At 34.8% G+C, this 10,000-nt stretch overlaps 1 protein-coding gene across 14 annotated transcripts in view; it reads right to left on the bottom strand.

The window, feature by feature from the left end:
• The window catches only part of LOC124949720 (AF4/FMR2 family member lilli), a 163,109-nt gene that overhangs the window by 87,579 nt on the left and 65,530 nt on the right, over window positions 1–10,000 (bottom strand). The window contains exon 1 of one of the 14 annotated variants that reach the window (XM_047495338.1): window positions 9,129–10,000. This exon is cut by the window's right edge and continues 568 nt beyond it. The exons of 12 other annotated variants lie outside the window; for them this stretch is intronic. Coding sequence is in view for 1 of the 2 variants with exons in the window: in XM_047495333.1 (XP_047351289.1) it covers window positions 7,630–7,682 (53 nt within the window). In the remaining variant the exon portion in view is untranslated. Of the gene's footprint in view, window positions 1–7,629; window positions 8,047–9,128 lie in introns of those variants that run through there. One more of the 14 variants, XM_047495333.1, reaches the window with a different exon arrangement.

Genomic DNA, 10,000 nt, shown 5'->3' with positions numbered 1-10,000 from the left:
AGGAAGAGTACGGAGGCAAGAACGACGAACCGTTCTACATATATGTGTATGTTTGTGTGTGTGTGTGCATGCGCATCTGAAATATCACTATATATGTGTTCTGTGTAAATGTAAGCTATTCTGTGTGCAAAAGAGCGAGACTCTATACGAATGACTTGTCGCGTTTATTTTGAGCTTGTGAAGGCTAAATGCCGGATTGCGCGCTTGCGAATTCCCAACGATACGACAGCCTCTTCTGTCTCTCTCTTTCTCTCTTTCTCTTTCTCTCTATCTATCTATCTATCTATCTATCTATCTATCTATCTATCTATCTATCTCCATCTGTGTCTTTTTTCTTTCTCCTTATCTAAGTCTTGCGCGTCATCATTTAGCCCGTCAGCTTTTAACGCTTTACCTTCCGCTCTTTACGCGCAAACAAGCGGACGATGATACTAATCTCCGTAACCTGAGAATCATCGTTTACGATGACCATTTTCAAATAAATTTTATAAGAAATTGTACATTAAATTTCGATACGATTCAATTTTACGCGAAAGTTTCGTTTTTTCTTTCCATTCTTTTTTCAGGGAAGGCGAAAAAAAAAAAAAAAAAAAAAAAAAAAAAAAAGAAAGAAAAAAAAAAATAATAAAAAGAGAAAGGGAAAAGAATCCTTTACGTAATCTCGTAATATAACGAGACAAAGAAGAAATATAAAAGACAAGAAAAAAAAAAAAAGAATAGGAATAAAAAATAATAAAAACAAAAAAAAAAAAAAAACACACACCAGGGTGAACAGAATAGAGAAGAATTAATAAAGCGTTCAAAGCACTTTCTTTTTCAATTGTAACCAAGGAATTTCCTATAAGAGTCCGGTATATTAGAGATGAATCACGATCGAGAAACCCCGATGACTCGGTTTCATTGACACTGACACACTGACATCGTTTTAAAGAGGTGGACGAGGTGGTACGACGACCTTCGAAAAGCACAACGCGCACGCGTTTACATTAATTCTCCTTGAACGCAGGTAGTATCTGCGTAGTTAAAGAGAGAAACGTCGTCCGTTAAAGTCAAAAGAAACACACACACACACACACACACACATACATACATACATACATACATACATACATACATACATACATCATACATACATAACATGCATATATATATACGTTTCTTATCTCCGTCGAATATATATATATATATATAAATCTATCGAATAAAAAAGAGGGAGGGAGGGAAGGAGGGAGGGAAAGAGGGAGAGAGAGAGAGAGAGAGAAAGAGTGAAGAAAAGAAAAAAGAACCGGACGCAACAGCAAAGAATCTTCAAATTAAATTCCGCAAGACGAAATTAGATGCTGAGCCAACGTTTTGGCCAACGATTTCCAGTTTGCTAACGTTACGAATAGTTTCCAAAATAGTCCGACGAGGAATAGTGAATTTCGATTAGACCAGGATGAATCATCATTCAGTCGTTACTATTCCATTGAACAAACGTGCAAGTGAACGAGAGAGAGAGAAAGCAAATGAACACAAACGCGGTACCGGTGCCCTCTGGATCCAACGATAACGTTGATCTTCTCCTTACGTCTTATCGAAAATGCGCATAACTTTCGAATATTTCTCTCTCTCTCTCTCTCTCTCTCTCTCTCTCTCTCTCTCTCTCTCTCTCTCTCTCTCTCGCTTTCTCTCTCTCTGTCTCCAACTTCGACTATAATCTCTGTAAACTGGTATCCCGAACTCGTAAACATCAACTCCGAATAAACAACAAAATATATATACACATACACACATACACACAGGATGATAGATAGTAACCGTAGTATTTAATAGCAGTAATAGTATTAGTCCTTAGTAATAATTTTCAAACTAACGTTACGCAAGAACTCGAATTTCCATTTTGAAAAAAAAAAAAAAAAAAAAGAAAAAAAGAAAAAGAAAACAACATCGTCCCAAAGGGGAACCAAGGATTTAGGATTGTTCCTAATAAATCATAAAATCTTACGAAATATCGTGAAACGATTTGGATACTTGGACACGTGTCCATATGTAAGGAAAAAAAAGAAGTGGAAAAAAGAGAAAAGGAAAGAAAAATATATATATAAAAAAAAAAAAAGAAACAAAAAAAAAACAAAAAAACAAAACAACAACAAAAAAATTGAATACACGTGGCAAGTAGAAAATGGATATAAAATATGGAGGAAAAAAAGAGAGAGAAAAAAAAATAAAAAAAGAAGAAAAAACAAAAACGAAAAAAAAACAAAAAAATAAAAACAGTAAAACATTAATCGGCCAAAATTCAAAGAATTGTTACGGAAAAATTGTTCCGAACTGTATCAGTTTGCCTTCACGTTTCTTCTTCTTTAATATTGTACATCCGCTTCTCTCCGTGTATCGAACTAACGGCAACGAATCAGTAAGCCTTTTTAACCTACGTCAGCCACGCTAAATCGAAGAGATATACACATGCACGTATGCACGCACGCACGCACGCACGCACGCATGCATGCACGCACGCACGCTCACTATAGCCGAGTTACGATCTAAACGTCGCCGATAACCGTTACGTAAGTCGTTTAATCGTGCCGAGTAGAAAAAGCACGAAACTGTGTCGTCTCTGGGGTACTCTTGTTGTATACGTACTCGTCAACGTGACTGGGAATGACAACGTATACTTAAATAAAACGACTAAATAAACGAGACGGAGATAGAGATAGAGAGATAGGTAGATAGATAAATAAATAGATATATAGATAGATAGATAGATGGATAGATAGATAGATAGATATAGATATAGATATATATATATATATATATATATATATATATATATAGAGAGAGAGAGAGAGAGAGAGAGAGAGAGCAAGAGAACTTCGTTCGGCCGATGTTTAGCCATTTTATATTTATCTTTAAAAGATATAAGAAATATGATGAGAGACTTGCAAAGATTATACAACGTGAACGACGATATTCCATTAATTATCGCTACGATATTTTTGGAAAAGAGAAAGCTTAAGTAAATTTGAACAAATGTGTTTCTTTAAACATCGTAAAATACGAACGTAGGAGATATATAATATTTAACGTTCATATATGACTCGCATTTTCCAATAGATAATTGTGAAGAATACATAATTGAAAAGGTAATTGATTACTTTTGAAAATTCGTCAATGTCGAGGTAATTAAATGTGTATATAATCTAGCCAAGATCGTATACCAGCTACTTCTACGTTTTCTCTCTCTCTCTCTCTCTCTCTCTCTCTCTCTCTCTCTCTCTCTCTCTTTCTTTCTCTCTCTTTTGCTTCTGCTTCGTCTTTAAAGTGACGGCAGATCCACACTCGAAATCAAATGCAGTCCAGATGTACGCAATATATTCGAAAGTCTGGCACCGATCCGGCCATTGCTAAGGCGTCTGCTCAAGATTAATAAGTTCACTCGACCACTATAGCAAAAGGAGAGAAAGAGAAAAAGAGAGAGAGAGAGAGAGAGAGAGAGAGAGAGAGAGAGAGAGAGAAGTTATGACGGTAGTTTCTTACCGAAAGGGAGATATACCCTAACGAGCAGACACAATGTTATCGGGGAAATAACCTTACCCCGCATTACCCACCCTCGCCACCCTCTTATTTCACTGTACGAGAATGTTAGAAGGCGATGTGTGCCTAAAGCGAAGTGCTCGCAGCTGCACTAAATTTACGTAGACGTTACACGCATCATCGCTTTTTCTTATGCAGCTAAAACGTTCGTGAAAGTATGGAAGGAAAGAAAATGATGGAAAAGAGAGTGAGAGTGAGAGAGAAAGAGAGATAATAAAGAGAAAGAGGAAAAGATAGATATATACGAAGTATCGAAAAAGAAGAAGTATCTTTGCAAAGTTGCGTAAGAGTTTACAAGCACGGTACGATGAGTAAAGTTAATAAGTGGCACGAACGAACGGGGCATAGCTTAAGAAGAAATTACGTGCAATTTTAATCGACGCGTCGAGGGGGCGGGGGTGGAGGGAGGGAAGGTCATAGAGCGTATAATCCATCCTAAGAGTGAAAAAGAGAGAATGAAAGAAAGAGAGAGAGAGAGAGAGAGAGATAGAGAGAAAGAGAGACGATAAAATTACTCGAGAGCGCACATTAATTACTCGGAAATAGTATCCCTTTTTCTTTTTTCTATATCATCCTCTCCTCGATACGAATAGTTTTGTTACTTTGAAAATAATTTTAGATTGAAATAATATCAACGAAAATCGATATACTCTTTTTATCTTATTTTTTCTCTCTCTCTCTCTCTCTCTTTCCCTCACACACTCTCTCTCTCTTTTCTTTCTTTCTATCTTTTTCTATTTCTTATACTCTCGCTAAGATAGAATAAGACAGTAGAGGTTTTTGTTATCACTCGGTTGAGCTTGTTATCTCTTCGCGTTTTATCAACGCTGCCATATCCACAGGCAAATAATTATTACATTTTTATTATTTACTTCTTAACTTTCAATTTTTACTATCTTCACACTCCTTTCTCCCTCTCTTCCTCTCTTTATCTCTTTCGTTCTTCCTGTAGTATTTGGGTCACAATTAAATTTAAACCATAGAAAAACAGGACACACACACACACATATATTTATATATATATATATATATATATATATATATATATATACGTGCTTGGCTGCGTAATGTCGGTCTACCATGAAACGGGGCTTTCTTTTTTTTTCCTTTCTTTCTTTGTAAAATATTCGAGTAGAATATTTTCAAGTTTTCCGCGTGATTATCGCAGTAAACACAGTAATATAATCTAATTATTATGAGATTTATACACGCATTGGTTAGAAGATCTTGTGAGTGAAAGTTACCTCTCGAATGAGAGTTAAACATATCTTTATTAGTTAAAGAGTTAAGATATCGATATTAGAAAAAAAAAAAAAAACAAGAAAAAAAAAAATAGCTGTCCGATCGATTTTAACGATCTTGACGCTTTTCTCTTTTTTTTTTTTTTTTTTTTTTTTTTTTATTCTTTCTTTTTCGTTTTCTTTTCCTTTCAATTTTCTTCATTTTCCAAGTACGTACGTAAAAATTCGTCTAAGAAGAAAACAGATAGAGGTAAAAAAGTAAAGTTGTTTTTTCCTTTCTTTCATTCTTTCTTTCCTTTAACTTTTTTCCTTTCCTTTTTTCTTTTGTTTTTACTTCTTTTCTTCTTTTTTTTTTTTTTTTTTTTTTTTTTTTTAATACTTTTCACTGATTTCTCTTCAACGGAAAAATACCGCGTGCATACGTGCGTGCATTTGTGAATACACGTGTGGCTTGATCGGGAACGTTTTCTTTTTAATTAACGATCGAGCACGCACGATGATACTCCAGACCGATCTCGTTAAATCCTCGAATTGGTACGAAGCTCTATCGTAACACGAAAGACAATTACTGTTTGTTGAGTACTCACAAAAAAAAAAAAAAAAAAAAAAAAAAAAAGGAGAAAAAGGAAAAAAAAAGGAAAAAGAAAAAGAGAAAAAAAAGAAAAAAAAAGCAAGAGAGAGAGAGAGAGAGAGAGAGAGAGAAAGAAAGAGAGGAATGATAATTTTCAAATAAAGTGTAATTGTAAATAAATTGCTCGCTATTATACGGAATGAATCAGCTGAACAACTTGTTTTTCCTTTTTGCATTCTGTAACAATGATTATTTCTAGTATGAATAAAAAATTATTGTCCATACAAATTAATTCACAGTAGATGTTTTCGATATATATATATATATATCACTCTTTCGAGTGTTTCACAAAAATAATCGAATAGAACAGATCGTTGAGCATCGACGAGTTACTACTAACTCCGTTCAACTACAATGTATATGCAGATAACAATTAATTTCTGATATTAATAATTATTATTAAACAATAAATATCAATAATTATTTTTACGTGTATTCGACTCTAAATGATTATATTCGAAATATCATTTCGAAATGCAAAAGACATTTTAACTGTTGGATTTTTTCTTTCCTTTTTCTTTTTTTCTTTTTTTTTTCTTTTTTTTTTTCTTTTTCTCTCTTTCTAGTAAAATTTATTATGAATGAGTGAAAAAGAGCAAATTACGAATCAGTCTCTTATATCGAGAAGTAATAAAATTAATTTCGTTACGTAAATACGATTTAAAACTATGAAAAAGATATTACGAAAAAGATATGGAAATAAAGATAGAGATAGAGAGAAAGAGAGAGAGAGAGAGGGAGAGAGAGAAAGAGGGGGAAAGGGAAAGAAAACACAAACAAACAAATTAATTAACTAAGAAATAGAGAAACAAATAAAAACAAAATAGAGAGAGGAATAAATTAGTGGATACTTGAAAGTGCTCAATGTTTCTTGATCGAGTCCCTCTACTACTCTTCTAACTCGTGCCGGTCGTCGGCCATTTTTAAAAGGAAAACGAGTAGCCTCTTCCGCAATAAACGTTCTCTGTCACTTACGTAATTCAAAGTTAGCGCATTAGAACGGAGAAAAGAAGAGAAGAGTAGAATCGAGTCGATTGTCGATGACGACAAGAACGATACGACGAATTCGAAATTTACAATACAAATGATCCTAACGTGAAAGGTGTATATACATATAGAATCTCCTTATTTCTCCATCTCTCTCTCTCTCTCTCTCCATTTCTCCATCTTTCTCTCTGTCTCTCCTCGATTTTGCCTTCGTCGAAGAAAACTAACCTTTCGACCTTAGCCAGAGCTCTCGCGTGACGTCATCGGTTAACGTCTTCACCATAAACGATTCCTGCCGACTTAACCGACACGAACGCGATCGTACTAATAATAAAATCGATAATAATCTCTCTCTCTCTCTCTCTCCTCGTTCTCCTTGAAAAGGACGATCAAGACGAAAAACAACGTTACCTTATTACCAACTTCAAATTTAAACATTCCTCGACGATAAGAAAATAACAATAAAGGAGCAAAGGACAGCTCTTACTTAAATTTCACGTATTTGCGTTCTTTCCTTTTCTTTTCTTCTTTTTACTTTTTTTTTTTTTTTTTTTTTTTTTTTTTTTTTTTTTTTTTTTTTTTTTTTTTTTTTTTTTTGTAAACCTGGATTATTTCGTTCGTACAAAACAACGATGAGGAACGACGAGAAGATAGAATACTACTTTTCCGAGCATCGAAATCACTTTCTCTCTTTCCTTTGTGATGAAATAAATAAATAAGTAAATAAATAAAAGAAAAAGAAAAAAAGGAAAAAAAGGAAGAAAGAAAGAAAGAAAACAAATAGAAACAAAGAGGAAGAGAAAAATGCTTACGATGGGTACAGTTGTGTGTACCATGTCCAAGTATGCCGTTGTAATGGTGAGACAAGGAGAGGAGAGGAGAGTAAAAGGCGAGTGAATCATGCTTGGCACAAAAGCAAAAGCACGCGCGCTCGAAAGTCTACGAAACGGTGACGATCACGGGCCGCCATGACCACCACGATCCAAATGCGCGTCGTCCCTTTACAAAACACGCGTCACGATTACGCGCGCTAAGAAGAGATGCACAATAATAACACAAAAATAGAGAGAGAAAGAGAGAGAAAGAGAGAGAAAGAGAAGGAAAAAAGAAAAAGAGTTGCGAGATAAGAACCGAGAGATTATTATTATTATTATTATTATTATTATTATCATTATTAGACAACATTAAGCTTGCCTGTATGCTTGTCTACGTTCATCGTAATTTGTCACCCAAGAAAAAAACAACATGGCGGCACGTGTTCCGACGAAGAAATACTATGTATATACATATCCAGCCGAAGTTTCTAAGAAAATTATTTTTCCTTAGTACGTTTCTTTTTTTTTTTCTTTTTTTTTTTTTTCTTTTTTTTCTTTTTTTTCCAAGAAATCTTATCGTCTTTCTCGTTTTCTGTATTACACAGTTCTCATCATTGATTATTGCTAATTCTTCTTTTATCTTTATCGAATAATAAATTCATACGTCAAATCTTTCCTTAAGAGAATATCTTTTCTTTTTTTTCTAAACGCTTTCTCTATAAAATAAATCATATAGAAAAAGACGCATACACACACGCACACAAATACAAACACACACACACGCAGAGAGAGAGAGAGAGAGAGAACACTTAAAAACTTTGTATTATCTACTTAAAGAATACTCTTATAAAAATGTTTTGAAAATTACACTCTACGTGTTAACGATAAACGTATATAAAGATATACTTCAAAGTTTTATTAAGAGACGCAATATTACACGTAGAGCTCTGTCGTTGGTTGATAAAACAACACTGTTGTTCTGTTATCGGACACGCTCTGGTCGATCCGAATCAATCCGAGAGAGAAGAAGAAAGATTAGAGATTCAAATGCGACATTGTGCGTGCTACGCATTCTAGATAATAACGATGATCCTAATGAGTAACGGTCGTTCGCTGTTAAAGTAAACAAGAAAGAATGTTGGCATCATGAGACGATAGGAAGGACACGTATATAATCACATATATACGTATGTACAAACATACATACATACATACAAACATACATACATACATATATACATACATACATACATATATATATATACGTACGTACATATGTACAACTTGAACGAACGACCGTTAAACTGTTGACTGTACATCTAATGTATGTGTATACATATACATAAATGAATACATCGATATAGGAAAGTCGAGGGAAGGATAATATTATAGGGCAAACAACAAGAAGCTCGAAAGAGAAACAACAAACTTTGTAAATATCACGAGCTAGTAAATATCGATAGATAGATAGATAGATAGATAGATAGATAGATAGATAGATAGATAGATAGATAGATAGACAGATACAATAGATAGATAGATAAAGAGAGAGAACAAGCACGATGACGAATATTGAGGACCAAAAGACGAGTATAGAATAGAAAAGGTAGTTGGACGAGGAGGGGAGAGGGCGGGGGGAGGGGGAGGGAGGGAGGGGGAGGGAGGGGAGTGATGTGAGAAGAGGAATGAGAAGATCGATACGAGTTTTTTTTTTTCTCGAGTTATGTCACGAGCGTGACAAAGGGCAAAGTTAGAAGAAAATAAGGAGGGGAAATAAAAACAAATGAGGTATCAAAAAATTTTTGATTCTCTCATTGTCTGTCTGTCTCTCTCTCTCTCTCTCTCTCTCTCTTTCGTTTTCGATTTCGAAAAGCTCACCTTGCGTTCAAGGGCAAATAGCCCGCCTCTTGATATTCGTTGTCTCTTTCAAATATAATTTCGATGGAACGTTGAAAATCGAACGATGATGATGAAGTAGGTGATAGTAACGAAGAAGTAGAAGTAGAAGAAGTAGAAGAAGGAGAAGGAGAAGATCGAAGAGAAGAAGCGCGCGATCGTTGAGGGCGAAGAAGATAAAGACACGAGGTTTCGATGATGATATCGCGGATGGAAGTAGAAGTTTACAAATGGAAATCACTCTCATGCTTTATTTCTTTTTTCTTTTTTTTTTTTCTTTTTTTTTTGTTTTGTTTCTCGTTTTCTTCCTTTCCTCTTTCTTTCCTCCTTTATTTCCTTCCTGTTAACTTTACGACGTTTCTTTATTTCTCCTTTTATAAGAGATATTCAAAACGTAACGTTTTCACGACGATGCTCTCGCATGAGAGGAGCGGCTAATCCAGAAACGCGCGCTCCTCTCCTCGCGAGGTCACACACACACGCACACACACTGATACAAATTCGTATTAACGTTGTAACTGCGTACCACTACAGTGAAGCCGAAAACGACGACGACGACGACGACGACGACGACAACGACGACGATGACGATGACGACGACGACGACGACTAAACACCGATGTAACGGAAATGTGCCAATATTTAAACGAGCACGTACACACACTCACATATTCGGAATCGAGCAACACGTATTTTTCTAATAGTATGATATATATACATATATATATATATGTATAAAGTATATGTATAAGTATGTATATATATATATATACTTTTATATTTGCTCACCACACAATCATCACTCTCTTATTAACCCCTCATCTATCTTCGAAAATACGCGCACACACACACAC

Source organism: Vespa velutina, chromosome 6 (genome assembly GCF_912470025.1).
Source record: "Vespa velutina chromosome 6, iVesVel2.1, whole genome shotgun sequence".
NCBI lineage: Eukaryota > Metazoa > Arthropoda > Insecta > Hymenoptera > Vespidae > Vespa > Vespa velutina.
Note: the sequence above shows the minus strand (reverse complement) of the source record. Positions and strands in the feature narration are given on the sequence as shown.